The following is an 18,696-nucleotide window of genomic DNA, read 5'->3' on the forward strand; positions in this document are numbered from 1 at the left end:
AAACTCCTCCAACAGAAAGTGGGTGCAATGGTAAATGGGTGGATGCAGTCCAGTAATGAACCATGGGATGTGCTGTATGAGGTCTCCTGACTGCAGGCCTGTTTTTTTTTTTTTTCTTATCCCTGCACCAGAGAGAGTGAAAACTTTAGTTTTCAAAATAAAACTAGAGGCACTTAGCACCTGCTCGTAGTTAATATTTCCTGAATTGTACAAGGGTTTTTGTGATGCCAATTAACCAACCTGCTTGGAGGCTCGCTTGAACAGCAGTAACTGGAAAATAAGCAGAACTTTACAATAACTACCTTAGAAACTTCTGAAAAGTTTATTTAAAGTGAAATGTGTACCTACCGTTACACTGCTGCTCAAATATAAGAAACTTAAAAGGGCCTAATTTGACTCCTGGCAGGCCAGCACTGATGCAGGGACAGCAGGAGCCCTGACCCCACAGCATGTCCGAGCTCACTCGTCTCCAGCGTCGCTGCAGCTGGGAGCCGTTTCTCCAGGGACGCTCGCACCCTCTGGAGTGGTGGCTGGACCTGGAGCTCCATCTTCCCAACACCTCCGCCAGTCTTCGTTTGAGATCCCCGATGACGTCCCGTTGCCACCGGGCTGGGAGATGGCCAAAACACCGTCTGGGCAGAGATACTTCCTCAAGTAAGTTTTCAGTTGGCTCTATAGCTCACGTTTTTTATTGTGTGGTTTTGTTGTGGGTTTGAGTTTGTTTTTTTTTTTAGTTTGTGAATTTTAGAAAATGTCATTGTGTTTAAAACACAACTGTTTAAAAACGTGCCCCTAGTTACACATAGGAGATGCTACCACTTCAGTATGACTCCCATATGAACTCTGCTGTTTCTGAAAACTGTGTGGAACTTGTTGATGTTCATACCTTCTCAACCTTAGCTGGAGAATGTTATCTGTTATGTTGGACACTAAAAATCAGTGAAATGATTTTTAAACAATTTGACTTATAGGTTTGCTGAATCTTGCCAGTGTTCTTATGCAGGTCAAAACACATTTTACCCCATTTTTATGAAGCATGTGAAAATACAGAGTAACTTTAGAAACTATTGTAGTGAGAATATATTTGGACTTCATATTTTTTTTTACATTTTGGACAATTGTTTAAGTATGCAATCAAAACATTCTTCCCTACTCTCTGCTCATGAGGATATTAATATATATACGTTTGATTGCAGTGTTTGGCTCTGTAATTCTTAACTCATCTGCATTCCCTGCAGTGGAAGGGAAATTGCAGAACTTCTAACATTGTTTCTTGTTCCTACAGCTGTAACTTTTTTATGCAGTGAAATTAGTATCACCTTTTCTGTAGCTGAAGAGAGGTTACACGTGTCAGCCATCTGACACCTAATCCATCAGGGAGCATTTTCTTTAATGCTGCATAGTTTTCTAGAACAGCAGGAGATTGTCCTTCATTCTGAAAGTGTGCCCACCAACACACATAATTGGCCCTCAAATATTTTGACTATATTTCCAACATTTTATTAAACTGCATGTTTCTAAATAACCCTTTATGTGTAATTTTCAGGGCTGGGAGAGAGGGGAGGGGCAGCACAGTATGTTGATTATGCAAAACTTGTTTCAGCCAAGAAAAACATCTTTATTCCTACCTTTCTTGCTAAAACATCATAGTTAATATGTGCATCTAATTGAAGTAGTTGAGTTTGTAGCTTCAAAAACAAATTTACATTGTCTGCAATGGAAATGGAACTTGCAGAACTCTAAAGATTGTTTCTTCTTCCTATAGGGATGGTGTTTTCATACAAAGAAATTACCAACTTCTTTTTGGTTTTAAAAAAGTGGTATGGCAGTTGTCTGACATTATTGGAGCCTGAAGGTTACTTTTTGCAGCAATCATCCTGTATTAGGAATCTGAAAATGAGCATTAGCTATAGATCTGGAAGATGTGATATTTTCTTTGGTGAAGTTTAACAAATCAGCATATTCTGGAATGTGAGCTTTTCAGTGGGCACAAATGGAATTTTTTGGAACTGTGTAAGTTTATGCCATTTGAGAACTGCAGCTCTTTGGACCTTGAGGGAAGCACAGACTGAGTTTTGGTATGAAAAGCAAACTTTGTTTTGACTGTGCTAGTGAGAGCTCTTAAAGAGCAGCTTATGAAGCTGACAAAACGGATATTTGGTTTTAAAGTTTTTCTGTCACAAGTATTTGCTTTTGATAACCTTGTCGATTTTACAGAAAGTAGAACAGTTTGAGTAAAATGCCTTCACGCTCTTATAACTGATTTTTAAAATTATGTTCATTCAGGTGAAATCAGAGTGAGAGATTTGTTCTTGGAAAGCTGCTCTGCAATTTCACTATGACCACAAAAAAATCTTTCCCTTTTTTCTGCAAGGTTTTTTGTCCTTTCTTGGTGTCCTGGTATCCATTTCAAAGGGTCAGGTTTCAACAAGAACAATAAAGAGCCTGAGACTGGAAAGTACACACAAGTCTGGCAAACTCATCTGCATGAGCGAGATCGTTTGTTCTCAAGCAGACATCCAAAGTAAATGATTGAAAGAGCTGCTAGCTGTGAAGGATGTGTCTTGAAGGGGAAAGGAGTGGAAACAAACCAGGTTGTTAGGAAGAAAAATAAAGGCTGTACTTTTTGAACCTCTCCCTGCTGGGTCACATGCTGACCTTGGGAGATTTTAAACAGCTTAATGGGCTGTTTTCTTTTGGCTTTCCTTGGGTGATGCTGTGGTATGGGAGAGTCTAATGAGGACAGTTCTGAAGGCTCCGTTCACACTTGAAGAACATTTGTTGTTTAATGCTATCCACAGGTGAGATCCACCAACTTCATTTGAGTTCATGAAGATTTGTAAAAAACATTTCAAGTACTACCGAAGCGTTTGCTTTGTATGTTTAGGAAATCCAAAGACACGTCAGAATTATTTTTCAGTAGCAGGTTTGCATTTCAGATGCTTTTTACAGTGTTTGGAGTAAAGTTCTGTCTCATACCTACAAGCCTGTTAAAACTCGTGTCTCCTATAGTTATACCTTAAACGTTCGCTCAGAGTGTGACTACCGAGATTCCCAATGCTAAATACATTTAGTGTGGTTCTTTCTGTCGCATGCAGACTTTTTGGTGTCTCTTCCAAGTATTTAGCATTTTTGTTGGACTGGCTACATTGCTCTTTGTTTCGATTTGCTCTGTTCTGTAGCCACTCCATGAACAGTCGAGTAATCAGGCCCTAGAAAGATCTTTGCAGAATAGGTAACAGTATTAGATTTTTTCCAGATGTCAGCAAGCCTTATGGTTATAGTTATCATAATATACTACAGTACAGAGTAATACAAAGTTGAATACTGTACTTAACACAGCCTGGAATATAGTCACTTCCACTAATCAATGGGGCAAGCCCCACAAGAGTCATGGATTGCAAAAAGAAATTAAAATAATGTGTATGGGAGAGAAAATACTTGTCTGTATGTATAGATACACGCACTGAGTTATTTGGCCAGATATTTTGTATACACACCACACCCGTGTCCATAGGTACCAAAGGAAAGGGTGTGAGTGGTGGGGTAGGGCCTGAACCAGAACTGCTCTGCTGGGTCAGGCTGTTGTCTAGATGAATGGACCCCTTTGTGTGTGATGCCCAACACAGGGCCTGCCAGGTTCCCCTCGCCAGCGCTTGTCTCGCGCAGAGCAGGGCACTCGCTGCTGGGCGTGAGTCTCCGCTGGGGACAATGCAGGTGACTTCGGCCAGTGAGTTAGGACATGCCTGCTGTGCAGCTGGTAAAACTAACACTGCTCCTTGCTGAAACTGCTGCTTAAATTGAACCCATCGGTTGAGACTTGCCTGCTTAGTGAGTGGTCACATCTGAGTCATTTCAGCTTTGCTGTGCGGTACACTTTAGCTCATCCTGAAACATGTAGTAAAAAAGACTTGCTTGGTTTGTGTGGTGATGTCAACTGCATTGCTTTTTAACCACTTCCTGTTAGCCAGCTGCTCGTTGACATTTCAGTGAACTGTGGAGAAAGATAGAGGATTGCTCTCCGGGCAAAAGATAATATGCCATGGGAGCAGCAGACAACAACATGCAGAAAGAAAAACCGAGTTTTGCTTCATTTTAAAATGACTCTTGCATCATTTTAACTTAGCATTATACTTTTAATTCTTACCAAGCTTGTGCAATACATCTTCTCATTTTGTAGTGTGAGGAGAAGTTAACCCATCGGCCAGCAAACAAGTCTTGTAATTATTTTTCCTACAGGAAGTAGTTCTTGCAAGCAGTTTATCAACAACTTCCTATTTTTTTTTTCTGTGAAGTGTCGAATGACTTCCTGAAGGAGGCCAAGGTGGTTTTCATTACTATCTGTGGGTGTGTTTGAGGTGTTTACCCATCTGGCAGAAACTTTAAAAATAGATCACTGCTACACGTTTCTTACGTGCTTTGCACAGAGGTACGGCTTTGGATGTTAAGAAACCAAATCCTTTTAAGATAACAGAAGAGTTTGTTGCTATGCTTTTTTTCCCACGTCACACATGAAAAATATCCAGCAAGGCTGTTAAATTTATCTCTCATCCCGCTTTCGTCCCTGACTGAAACCACCCACTACAATAATATTATCTGCTCCTCTCCTTCTCACCCCGCCAAAGCAATCTTAATCTTCTAGGGCAGAAGATGTTTGTTGGAAAAAACACTCTCACAGTTGCCTGTTTTATTGAATGCCTTAACTTACTGGGGAAATGCATGTTCAGAATCCTCAGTTAATGTGAGTTCCTGTGTTTATGGTGCTATAGTTCAGGGTAGTTAGTCATTAAAAGAGCTGTATGGTTGGAAACCAAAGTTGCAACCCCTGCTTTGGAAGGGTTTGTCCCCTTTTCCATGCTTTTTATACTAAAAGGCAGTTGAAGATTTTTGTTTGCTGAATTTTATTTTCAATTTGTCAGATTTTGATTTTATATTGATGATTTCTGAGCATTTATGGAAATATTCCTAGATTGATCTACAGAAAATAAAAAACCCCATGAAATTTATGCAGAGGAAAATGGGCGCTGTCAGTTTTAGAACGTAGCTGGCGGAAAGAAATCTTAGCTAAAACACTTTAAGTTTAATTTTAAACTTAACATTTTAAATTTTTTTTGTCTTGCAAGGCAGTCATAGTGCTATTAAGTGTGTTTCCTACTACCTCTTACTTGAAGAGTCCTGTGAAAGAACAATGATGCAAACAATTTTGAATGTGCAGTTGTGCTAAAGATTTCTGTGTCTTTAAGAGGATGGAGGAAGAATTAAGGGCAAGTCTGCATTGTTTGTGTTGGGACTGAGACTGAGCAGGGAGGAGGATGAAAGTGCATCTTCAGCCCTCTGAATTCAGAGAACTTGCAGCCAGCTTAGTGGGTGGGCATCAGTGAAAGCACTGGCACACACTGCTTTTCTTGTCTTGAATTTTGCTTTGCTTAAGAAAAATTGCAAACGATGATATCTATGCACCCATTCAATACCCTGTCATACAAGGTGATTTTGTAAGACTATTCTAAAAGCTGTTTAATAGATGTGATTTCAAGTAAACCAAAAGCATACCCTGTGGTTTTCACTAATGTATTTTCTTTTTATTTGTAAGCGCATTGGGAGTTATCTTCAGAATAAAACAGAAATGGGGAAAAATAACAGGATCTGTGAGATTTAGTTGTAAGTTAATAATTAAATTATTGCTGAGGATATTATTTTTATTTTTTAAAATTGGCTGTTGATCTGTACCTTTCTTCCTCCCATAGATTTTACCTTTCAATATATCCCTCATAAAAATAATCTTTGTGCTTTATAGTGTCTTATTTGATGCCTATCAAAAAAATCTTTCCATTAACTAAAAGTCCTAAAAAGGACTGGATTAAATATCTACTGAGAGCTCCCAACACTGTAGGAGGGAGCAGGCACCAACTGTAGAAAATGCAATGTGGATATAATTCTGAAAATCCTGAATTTGCGTGCAATGGAGAGAGAAAGCAATTGCGTATTTGGAGGAAGAAAGTTGTATTACCAGTGTTCAGTAAGGAGGAGAAATACAGTTGTTTCAAGTAGCTAACGTATAAAACTAAACCTTTTAACTTCCCTTATGGAATTGGACAAATTACTTCTAGTTTAGCTCCTGAGAACACTTGTATAGTTTTGTTTTATATGCCTAATACTGTTCTATAGCAGTGCTTTCCTATCTCCTGAATCAAATTTGAGATGTTTTATCTTACTGTGGTCTGAAAACTTCGCGTTATGTTGGAAGCTATAATTACGACTTTTTGTCTTTGTTAAGTAATCTTTTATAATGAGAAATCTTAGTGTCTCTCTGATCAGTAATAAGAAGAGGCTTCTGGTACAGATTTAATCAGAATTTCATGTTTAAAAGAGATGCTTCTGCAAATCTGCTTATGAAAGATTTTGACAGGTTATATTTGGTTAAAAGCAGTAGCATCAAGCTCTGTGGGAGCAATTACACTGCTATGGAACCACTTCTGTTTTCTCAGGTCTTGACCTCTTCTAAAGACAAACAAGAATTTGATATAAATCAAGATGAGTGTCTTCTGGACTCTCTTATCCTTTTGCCTGCCTTCTTCTGTAAGCTGAAGATGGCAAAGAATTACAGTTGTGGTTTGGCTTTTTTTTTTTTAGTAGTCATCTGGTTTGTAGCACAGGGTAATCTGTAACCCATCAGTCACATAATGGAAATTCCTACTCGATAGAAAGCAGGAAAATAATAAGAGAATGTTAATTTGAAAGTTCCTGTGAAAGTAAAATGGGCACGACCCCACCAGTTTTTGCATGAAGTACTTCTAATGAGTAAATGCAATTGAATTGATTAGTGGCATATGTGAGTAAAATCATACCTACTTTTACAAGATTCATCTCTTACTCTCTTGTCTTTCCTCTTCTGGAAGTGAAAAATCAGTAGCTTTAAAATTCCAAATATAAACCCTTCATTTATAGTTTGCTCAGTTTCCCTCTGCAATTGTGGCATAAAAGCTGCAAATTTTTAAATGCTGGCACAGAACAAGCAAAGTGTATTTTTCACTCAGTTTATCCATTTTTACAGTAGACTCTTGGAGAAAGTGACTTATTAGCTCTGGGAATGCTGAAATATTTAACAGCAGGACCTAAACTGGGTCACATGTAAGATTAAAGCAGAGTTCCTAGTCTGCTCCCAAAGATACATTTTTGCCTATCAGGCATAAGCAGTTACTAGATGACAGGAGTAGTTACCAGGAGAAGCAAGATATGTTCCTCAGGGTTGAAATGCAAGATTAAGTGTTAAAACCAGTCTGATACTAACTACAAGTAATTTCTTGATTAAGACTAGACACTTCAACCTGCAGCCAACCAAAGGGGAAAAAAAAAAAAAAAAAAAGAAAACAAACCACAAAACATCAAAATCAGATAAACAGCTATAGAGAGCTGTTGGCCAAAACTAGAGATGTTTCTTTTTGTGTCTTGATCACTGCATCTGTTTTTCTTCATAGCTGGGAACAAATTCAGATGATGCAATTAGATTTAGTTTAACCTTTTGAAACTGATAGCTACTCAGTTCTCCTATTAATTTAGTGTCATTATATTTTTAGAACTTCCAACATATTTGTGTTATAGTTTGTACAATCCAAATGTACGGATGCAGTAAAATTCATTAATGGTGGAACTCTGTATTTTACTATTTGTGTAAATGTTGTTCCCTCTTCTAAGGTGTAAACTTCCCCTCCCCCCCAGCTGTGCATGATTATGTAAATCCTAAGATTTAAGTTTCTCTTTTAAATTCTAAAGAAAATTTCAGTTGGCTGAGTGCAGGAAATTCACAGGTTTCCATGTGGGCCTCTGGTAGGTGCTGCTAGGTCAGGATACTATGTAGTTGACCCAAGAGAAAGACAGAATTGTCTGTGGGGGAGATTTGACAGCCTGGAGGTTAGCGTAATGTGGAACACAGTTCTTGGGAGGAGGCTGTGTTGGAATGTTAGCAGAAAGATGCCATGTTATGGCAGGGCATCCTCTCACAAGCAGCTTGCTAAACTTCATTTTGATGTAAAGCTAGATTGGGAAATTCACTGGATAAATGGTAGTTTTTGTTAAGCATTTACACAGGAATCTAGAAATTCTGAAAATGGTACCTAATAGCTATTTTTTGGTAAACAGAACTGGAGTTTCATTTGAAGAAGAGGAGGTGTTGAAAGGCATGGCTGTGCTGTGTCGCTGTTTCGTGGCCTCCTGAAGCGCTTCCTCTGGAGTCTGTGCTCTGGGATTCACTCTGCTGGTGTTTTATTTGGCTTTCAACTAAGTTGCTTCGGGCTGCGTTTCGGGCAAGTATAGCTAGGTCTTCTAAATTGCTGGTTAAGTCAAGCTAATAATATAAAGCTGCCTTGTAAAGTAAGACTTTTACCAGTACGCTGCCTGTCAGTCATGCCAGTTGCTAAGGAAACAAAGCTGTCTTGAAAACAGTCTTGGACTTTGCTTTAATTTCACTAATGAGAGTTTGCTGCATCGCAGCAAAAGACCGGATCCCTTTTGTTGGGTCTCTTACTTGCTGTTTAGTAATTTAGATCAGGGTTGGTGCTTACCTTTAGTTATTGATTACTCCACTGAGTTTTTTTTTTCTGCTGAACTGTTTTATAGGAAAGTCAAGTAAAGGCCATTTACTGTTTCTAGTTTATCTCAAATGGGTTCTAATTTATGGAGAGCTTTGTGAGAAGTCTGTCTGCAGTACACAAGCTTGTTCAAATAGTGTTACTGCTTTAAAGATGCCTTTCCCTTTTTGATTACTTGTAGTAACTGAAATGCTAAGTAAACTTTTTGCCTTTTCTGGATATCTTGTAAATTAGACATTTGTGACATAATAAAACATCTGGAAGCAAGCAAACATAGGTAGTGTTGGCAAAATGGAGTTCAATGGAATTCTTTGCAGAAAGAAAAGAAAGGCATCTCACAGGTATGTTTTCTCACAGGATCTCACTTTTCCTTTTTTTTTAAATTATTTTATTTGTTGTTCCTATTTAAAAATCTTGGTTTTCCTGTCCTCTGCAATTGCGTTCATTCCAACTCTTACATGGTCTCTTTAGAATAGTGAGAAATAGCATAAAAGATAAATTTTTCCTTATTTACTAAGCGTGCTGGTCACATAGTTGGTAGACCAATGCAAACATAATTCAGTGTGATTTTAATTTTTTTCTTTACAAAACCTTTGTCATTGACAGAGTAACCAGCTTTGCATGAGTTAAGGATATGAAATGAGAGATATTAAAAAAAGATGTCATCTGATGTATAAAAGGCTCTTAGAAAAGGTGAAAGGACTTGAAAGGATGTTCTGTGCCCAACTTTATAATCCATTTTTGTATATATATCAAAAACATGTTTACAGAAGGAAAAATTAATACTGTGCTTTAACTGGAGTTTAGGTGTCCATTGACTTCTCTGCTGGTCTTTGGGTCAGGATGAATTATATTCAATTATGAACAATAAAAAATTTTCACTGAAGACTGGAAGTGTTTAAAAGAGTTAATAGCACATTCTGTGGTTACAAGGCTTTGTACACATGAGCCTGACTAAGGTAAAAGTGCCTGTGTTCTGGTGCATGTGTGGATAGGTTTTCCAGAGCTTTTTGTTACATATAATTACGTCAACAGCAGCGTATATTACCAAATGTAGAGCTGTGTTTCATTTTCCTACCTTTTGACCCTAATTACTAGATAACATAGGAGAGGAACTTTCAGGTTCTTAGTATTAGAACTACTGTTACAATCTGTGTTCTTGTGGGGTTTTGCTTGTGTGGTGTGTTTTTTTCAATTGTAATGACTAATAACTGGAAAAAATCTATTGGATATTTCACAATGTCCTGATAATTTAGTCACTGGCAAGGTGTCAGGAAGAGAAAATGTGAAACAGGCTTTAGCACAAACAGTTAAGAATTAACATTTTAGCATCCCTGTTAATGAGGTCAAAGGAAGTCTTAATTATATACTTCAAAAAAATAGTTTGCAATTCAAATTTGTGCCCATTTTTTAGTACGTTGTGAGATGGGTCTTGACATGATCAGCTCTGTATTGTAGAGATTTGTGGGGGAACTTGGACAGTTTATTGTTTTTTGTAATGAACTAAATGTCAGTGGTACATGGTCATGTCTCCAGGAAAAATGAATCTGAATTCAGTTTCATAGTTGTGGTGCCCATTTTCCAACTTTTGGTTTTAAGGTCGCATTGGAATAGGGAGTGGGCAAGCGAAGGGGCACTTTTTTCCTTCTGGTGCAACTATTTCTGTGGCTCTTGCTCAGGGCTACAGTTTGAATCCTGTTTATGCTGTGATGGTGAGCAACTCAAAGCCTCAAATGCTTGCTCTGTGAAACCAGAGGGAGGATTTTAAGTGCTTTCTAAGACAAGGTAACAGCTAATTTAGCCCAAATAGTTGAGGAAGTTGCAATAAAGTGAAAATTTCTGGCTTCTGTAATGTATAAATTTATGAGAAGAAATCTTTTATCCTCACAAGAAGCCATTGAGCCTTTTTCTTTTGTGTATGCAGAACAAGTTTGTGTGGAATTGATTTGAAATACAGGAGGTTCTGGTGCTGGTGCTTCTTCCTTTGCCAGGATATGCACATAATTTGCCTGTGACTGTAAAATTCTTTACATGAAAGATGTAAGCAGAATTACAATTTTGCTAATATGTGACATTTTTATGTCATAACTAGCTGAAATAACATTTTTCTATCCGGTTTCTGTAGATAAATGTATATGATATTGTTTTTACTTGCAGTTGTGTTATGAAGTTGAGGACTTAGGATACTTACCTTAACGGACAGTGAGCATGTAACTTATTCCAGCCCCACCTACCATTTGTAGGTAGATGCGTGTATGCTTTCTCTCTCTTCATTTAGCCAAGCTGCAAGATGGACCTCTGTAAAAGTAGACGTATATGTTCTTTCATTGTACAGGATGCTTTTCAGTTCATAACTTCCAGCTGAAAAACTTTGATCTGTGTTGCAAGCTGCAGAAAAAGTCTTGTAAGCAATTACAAGCTTACAGTTACAAACTGATGACTCTGAAAAGAAAAAGTTTCATTGCATGGAGATAGACTGCAGTGCAGTAGCAACTGATGCTGTGACATTGTGCTTTGTAGAACACTCTTCTCACATTTGGTTAGGACTAGTAGCTTTTCATTTAGGTTAGTGTATCACTTGAATACTGTTCAAGGCAATTTCTGCTGAGGAAAACCCATTTATTTGCCAAAGCTCTGAGGCTGCTTGGCTCATGCTCCTGCCCAGCGTTTTAGATCAGCTGAGGGTTTTGTAGCTGTTACCCTTCCAGGGGATACTACAGAACCTGTGTAAGGCTGGACTTCAGAATCAGATTCTAATGTTGCGCTGCTTCATGTAGGTAGCTTTTTGTATAATACGTCTGAAGTATATGCTTACGATGATTAGGTGAAGGAAAAAATTGAGAAGGTGATGTGTGGTTGAAGTCAAGATAAAAGAATAGGAATGCTGGTGTAGGGAGGCAGTAGAAGAGGCTATATTGTCCTCCCTAAGCCTCCATCTGCTCTTCTTGCTGGGTTTGAAAATTGAACATCTTATCAACTGCCGGGCTCTGCCAACTTCCCTCTTGTTAAGAGAGCTCGTTAGCAACATCTCTCTGAACTGTCCATGTTGGTTCAAACCAGGTGCTGTTCAAAGCAGTACACTGTTGTCAGTCTTGTTCATGAGCAGATGTCTTGAGAAGACGAAGAACAGGGCAAGTGTATGTGATACTCCCTGAGAATTCTTCCCAGCTTCCAACTGTCCTCCAAGACTTGCTGTCTCCCCTTGAGGGAGGCCATAGTAACTTTCAGCATCTGTTGCATGCTTTGGCAGGCAGGCTTGCTGCTTGTCTATCCACTGCCTGAAGAAACGCCTTCTTTCTGTTTTCAGCTTGGCTCCCGTCAGCTTCATTCATTGGTGCCCAGTTCTTATTTTGGAAGTGACAATGAACAGTTCATGCGTATTTGTTCTGCTCAAGATTTGTATCTTCTTCTCTGGAAATTACCTCTTTTAAAACTTGAGGAGTCCCAGTCTGCTGGGTCTCCCTGGGTTAGAAGCTTTTTTCAGTAATCCCTGCAGCACTTCTATAAGCCTTTTCCAATTTTTGTTACTCTTTGGATGAAAGGTTAAAAACGTTTTACAACATCCACTATTTTGAACCTTTAATCTAAATGAAAAAAAACCCACATTCCTTCTGCTGTTTGAGCTGTCACTTTATGATTGATTTTTTTTTTTTTTACCGTTCTTGGCAGTTAACAGTTGATCAAGAGTAAATTTGTGTCACTGGGGAAGTTTTTGATGCTGCTGCTCTTTTTTTTGCATAGATCCTAGTGTATAGGACCCTATTTATTTTTGTTTTCTATGTATTTTAATATATACATTTTTAATTTCTAACTGGTAACTGCTAACACCCCCCCAAAAAAACCAACAAAATATCCCCCACCAAAAAAACCCCACAAACAAAACCAAACCCACAGCACCAAAAACCAAACCCCAAACTGAAAAAACGCCCACCCATGGACAAACACACGCATGAACAAACAAGCAAGCCACAGTGAAACAAAACAACCCTTGCTGTTATTGGTCAGATTCTCTAGTCATCAGTTTCTGGAACTTAATGCCCACAAGGATTGCTGTGTCCCCAGAAGCTGAGCCTTCTGTATAGGCCTTGAGATGCAAATTCTTCTGGTGGTGCGTTCACCTTGAAATGGTTGTCTGCACTTCCTTCCTGGGAGCTGCTCCAACAAAATGGAAGAATGCTGGTGTGATAAAATGCTGTTGTGTGTCTCACTAAAAAAAAAAAACTAAAAAAAAAAAACTCCAGGTGAGATTAATTTCTAGAATAAAATACCTTATTTTGTGGCTGATACTATACATATATATAGGTTTTTAATTAAATGATACGTCACTGGAGAAGTAAGCAATGCCAGGGGGTTTAGAAGACAGTTCCAAAACAATGTTAAGATCGACATTCTTTCAGCACTGCTGGAACTGACTATATGGAGAAACACAATCTATTATTTCATATTCTACTTAGAAGTTTGGTTATAAAAATAGCTTCTCTCAGTACCATGCCTTGCTTCCTACTATCTCTGTGCAAGATGCTTACACCGTATTTTTCTGTTGTGCAGTATCTCTATGCATAATGACAGTTCAGTAACCAAAAGAAAAGTATTTGGCTCTCCAAATTTCTGAGTTTAAGATTGTCAACCAGCTGTAACTGATTTTGTGATAGTGAATATGTTTCAAATGTGGCAATCAGTAAATAATTGGATAATAAAGGACAATTTTCTAAGTCTAAAAAAACACTTGAGTGGTTCAGATGGAACCTTTCTTCTCCCAGCAGTGAAGGTTGATGAATTCTCATGGGAGTTTGTTTTGTTAGGAACTTAAGGTGACTGGAAGATTTGAAGACTTGTGAATTTACTAGGTGATCCAGACATGGTGGGTTTTGTTGGGGTTTGGGGATTTTCTGGTTGGTTGTGTGGTGTTTTGGGCTGGTTTTGTCGTCGTTCTTTGGTTTTGTCTGCTTGTTTTTAATAGTTTTCAAAAACAGCTGTCAGTGTCTTTATTATTACCTAGCCATCCTAGTACTTGGTGAAGGTTGGTCACCTGTCTAACCTGCTGAAAACATGAATGTTGCTAAAGCTCTAAGCCAAGTCTAGAAAATCTTCAAGGATGGAGACCCCACAACCTTCCTTCCTCCTGTTAATATGCTTCTTCAGAAAATGGTTTTCTGCCAAAGAGCAAAACATCTACTGTAGCTCCTGATGGACAGCTCACACTTAATGACTTTTAAAATGGGATGTAGTTTCTCTACTGGCCAGAAAAATAAAAAGGGCAATGCTATGCTTTAGGTAGGATTTTCTTAAGATTAAAAGGCAACTTGCTGGGTCTGTTCTATGTACATGAGTCATGCGTGGTGGCATCCCATATCCTATCTTACATCAAATAAGTCGACCACATGACTGTGCTTTGCTCTACAGTCTTGTACATGTTCAGCAGTTCATACAGGGACTTGCCTTCCTGGAGTGCCTGGTTGACATACACTAGTATTCTAGGTTGTTGCTTGTTGTTGTGATCATACTTATGCAATTTCTTTTAACTTGCTTGAAGCACTGAGAGGTTACTGGATGTGTACTGTGTCAGCTGGAACATGACATGGCTTCTTAAATGGTCTCTATGCTGTGTGTTAAGCCATAATAGCAGGGAATCCTGTTCAAAATAGAAGAAATTGCTGCTTGTCTATGAAATCATTCTCCATATTTATACTCTTGGTCTACAGTAATTTGTGGTTTCTGGACAAGGTAGAACAAAGAAGAGAGAACTAGATGGAACAGATCAAAAACATATTTCCATTGGGAAAGTGTGTCTTTTTAAAGTGGCTTTATTTTTTAAAAAAAAAAGTCTTACAGTATTAACTTCACAACTGAGTCCAGTAGTGGGCCTATAGTGCAAGGCAGCCACATTTTCACACAGGTACAGTCACTTCATGGTGGTGCATGAGCTATTTTGGGTCTTACTCCCTGATTCTTACTGCTACAATTATGTTAAGTTTTCCCTGCAAGTTGTTGTTGGAGAACTTGACATGGCATGTGGAATGGGAATAAGGACACTCATGACAAGACAGCAGAGCACGATGAGGTCAAAGATGTTCTTAGGACAGGTTGAGCTCAGAGTGTGAAAGCAAGCTTTGTTCCTAGACCTCGTCTGAGGCAGCCTCTCTGAGTCTCACAGCTGTTGCTGTGCTAGCACAGTCACCTGTGCAGTTCATGAGCCCTGTGCCAAGTTTTTTCTGTTTTGATACTTTTTTTTTTCTTAACTGGATCCTTTCTGTGATCCAGTTAACAGAAGAAAGTAGAGGTAAATGTTGTCTGAGTGTAAATTGAGCCTAAAATCAGTGATGCCACTAAAGAGATATGCATGTGGAGTCATCCCATCTGACATAGGAATCCAATTTTACTTTTTAGTCAAAGTAAGCCACTACTCTGTATAGTGTAGCTGCTGGATTTTAGTATTGTTAATCTAAAAGTCAATACAATCATAAACCAAATATTAAATTTCTTAGAGCTTTTAAAATAATTTGTGCAGTGTGGTTACCTTTTGCCAGAACTGTAGTAAATTATGCAATCATTTTAAAAAATATTTATCTGTCTGCATTTATAGTGATGTTTTCGTAGAAGACTAAATGCAATTTTGGAACCAGTAAGCAGTTTTTATTTATTCTTTGGGATGTAGTGAATGGGCTTGGGGTTTAGAAGGAGAGTCTTGGTGGTTGTGAGGTGGTGGGGTTTGGATGTTTTTTTTGGTTTTGTGGGCTATTTTTTGGAATTGGGGTCAGTACTATTTCTTCCAATGCAAAATCGTACTGTTACCATTTCATATGGACAAATAGGTAGATTGTAGGTTGCTCTATTGTGGTAAGGTTCAGACAGGGTTTGATCCATTTGCATTGTCTGCAGTAAATGTATTTTTGATAAAATTGAAGCCTGTTTTTACTCTTTTTACCCTGTGACTTACTCTATTTTGATCAACCTCGCAATGGCTGAATTGAATGGCCTTAATTTGCACTAGGGGAGGTTTAGGTTGAATACTAGGAAAAACTTCTTCACTGAAAGTCTTGTCAAGCATTGGAACAGGCTGTACAGAGGGGGGTTATGGAGTCACCATCCCTGGAGGTATTTAAAAGATGTGTAGATGTGGCACTTGGGCACGTGGTTTAGTGGTGGACTTGGCACAGCTAGGCTAATGGTTGGACTTGGTGATCTTAAAGCTCTTTCCCAACTGAAATTATTCTATGATTCTAGGAATGATGAAACTGCATTTGCAGGAGAGATGATGTAAATTTTTTTTTAAGGTTTATAGAAATGTTACTTTTAAATTCTTGATTCAAGTTTCTAAGCAGTATTCTTCTGTTGCTACTTGCAAAGAAATTAACTGTGAATATTAAACACAGTTATTCCAAGAGTAAGACGTTGATAAGGCATAACATTTATTCTTGTCTCCCTTGAATCTTATTTTTATTATGAACCTCCAAGAAAAAAAGGTTTGGTTAATCTCTACCCACATCCTAGCGACTTTAAAAGTCTACAGAATTCCATTCTTACAACTATTTTGAGATATTTGGTTGAAAAAACCCAACCCAAAAAAACCTGAGCTCTTGTAGATACGTGATCAGCATCTTATTCTGTTTTGGAATTTCCATTCCTGTGCTGTTTATAGAAGCACACATCTCACTGATTGGAGTAATCTGAAACATGGTGTAAAATGATCTATTTCAGAATCTTTAACAGAAAATGTCAGTCTTGTGCTAGGAGTATGTGGTAGATCAGTGGGGGGGGCAGTGGGAAATAGTACAGATAAGTTGTAACAAATCATGGGTTTGGATGGGTTTTTTAGGGTGGTGGTGGTTGGATTTTTTGTTTATTTGATAAATAAAACCATGCATTAATATGTAGCTTAATATAAGATGTTCTTCCTCATGAGAGTGGTGAGACCCTGGAATGGGTTGCCCAGGGAGGTGGTTGAGGCCCCATCCCTGGGGGTCTTTAAGGCCAGACTGGATGAGGCTCTGGGCAGCCTGATCTAGTGGGAGGTGTCCCTGCTCATGGCAGAGGGGTTGGAACTGGGTGACCCTTGTGGTCCCTTCCAACCCTGACAGGTTCTGATCTGTTTTAGCAGAGGACTTTAGAGCCCTAAGGGCTCAATGGTTGGACTTGATGATCTTGGAGGTCCCTTCCAACCTAAATGATTCTATGAACTTTAAACCCAACAAATAAAAGAATGGGGAAAAGCAGTTGTTAATGAGCCATATAGAGCAAAAAAGAGTTAAAGAAGCACTGATGTTGTCTGGCTTGTAAACAGAAATTGAAGAAGTTTTATTACAGACATCTGTGTAGAGTTACCACCTTCCTGGTGCATAGAAGTTGAACCAGGATGACACGATGGTTCTTCCAAGCCCACCAATGCACATCTTAGTTAAGTAGGACTGGCAATTAAAAAACCCGAAAAAAAACCCAAAGAAACAAAAGACACCTTCCCACCAAAAAATAAACCCAAATGCCCCCAAAGAAACAATAACCCCCCCCCCCCCCCCCAAAAAAAATGTCCTTTAAGACTGGATAAGTTTAATACTTGGCTGTGGTCTGGTATGCATCCTGTAGCCAGTGCTCAGAGGTCTGAGCTTGGCTGTTTTATTAACAATATGTGTAAATGTGGCTCTGCTATAGCTAAAAATTTCATTTGTGATCTAAATTTAGCTGAAATCGGCAAGGTGTGTGTGGTTTTGTGGTTGGATTTTTTTTTTTTTTTTTACTTGGGCTTTTTTTTTTTTTCCTTTTTTTAATGGAAAAACCAAATTGGGGCACTGAATTGAGCCATTATGATGTTTTAAACTATCATAGATAATATGCTAATAAAGTTGTTGTGACACAACACCTGAGAGTGACTTCTAATCATAGAATCATTTTGGTTGGAAAGGATCTTTAAGATCATTGAGTCCATATGAACCTAACAGTGCCAGCTCCACCACTAAACCATGTCTCTAAGCACCACATCTACAGGACTTTTAAATACCTTCAGGGATAGTGACTCAACTACTTCCCTGAGCAGCCTGTTCTAGGGCTTGATAATCCATTCAGCAAAGAAATTTTTCCTAATATCCAACCTAAACCTCCTCTGGTGCAACCTGAGGACATTTCCTCTTGTCCTCTCACTTGTTACTTGAGAGAACGGACCAACCCTCACCTCACAGCAGCCTCCTTTCAGGTAATTGTATTGAGTTTTAAGGTCTTCCCTGAGCCTCCTCTTTTTTCTGGGCTAAACAACCCCACTTCCCTCAGATGCTCCTCGTAAGACTTGTGATCTAGGCCCTTCACCTGCTTCATTGCCCTTCTCTGGACACACATCAGCACCTCAGTGTCTTTCTTGTGTTGTGCCCAAAACTGAACTCAGTATTTGAGGTGAGGCCTCACCAGTGCCAAGTACAGGGGTACCATCACTTCTGTAGTCACAGAATCATAGAATCATTAAGGTTGGAAAGGACCTCTAAGATCATTAAGTCAAATCATCACCCAACACTACCATGACCATCACACTGTGTCCTCAAGTGCCACGTCTACATGTTTTTTGAACATCTCCAGGGATCGTGATTCCACCATCTCCCTGGGCAGCCTGTTCCAATGCCTCACTACTCTCTCAGGAAAGCACTTATTTTTCTTTACTGAAAGAAAAGTAGTGAGTCCTACTGGCCACATTATTTCTGATAACAAGCCAGAATGCTTTTGGCCTTCTTGGTCACCTGGCCACACTGCTGGCTCATATTTAGCTAGTTGTCAATTGGTCCCCCCAGGTCCCTTTCTGCTGAGTGGCTTTCCAGCTGCTCTTACACAAGCCTGTAGTGTTGCATGGAGTTCTTGTGACCCAAATGTAGGACCTGTCACTTGACCTAGTTGGACTGCATATCATTGGCCTCAGTCCGTTAATCCAGCTGGTCCAGGCCCCTCTGTACAGCCTTTCTAACCTCAAGCAGATCAACACTCCAGCCCAACTTGGTGTCCTCTGCAAACTTACTGAGGGAGTCCTTGATCATCTCATCCATATAATTGGTAAAGATGTTAAATAGAAATGGCCCCAGTCCTGAGCTCTGGAGAGCACCCCTTGTGGCTGTGTGCCAGCTGTACCTGGCTCCATTCA

General features: G+C 39.0%; 1 protein-coding gene across 1 annotated transcript in view; it reads left to right on the top strand.

Annotated features, from left to right (window-relative positions):
* Window positions 1-406: 406 nt before the first annotated feature.
* LOC103768477 (yorkie homolog) overlaps window positions 407-18,696 on the top strand; it is a gene marked incomplete at its 5' end in the record, with an annotated part of 56,249 nt that continues 37,959 nt past the window's right edge. The window contains one exon of the mRNA XM_008935618.1: window positions 407-654. Coding sequence (XP_008933866.1) covers window positions 407-654 — 248 coding nt within the window. The remainder of the gene's footprint in view (window positions 655-18,696) is intronic.

The sequence above is a fragment of the Merops nubicus genome, unplaced genomic scaffold (assembly GCF_000691845.1).
Source record: "Merops nubicus isolate BGI_N331 unplaced genomic scaffold, ASM69184v1 scaffold3302, whole genome shotgun sequence".
Lineage (NCBI taxonomy): Eukaryota > Metazoa > Chordata > Aves > Coraciiformes > Meropidae > Merops > Merops nubicus.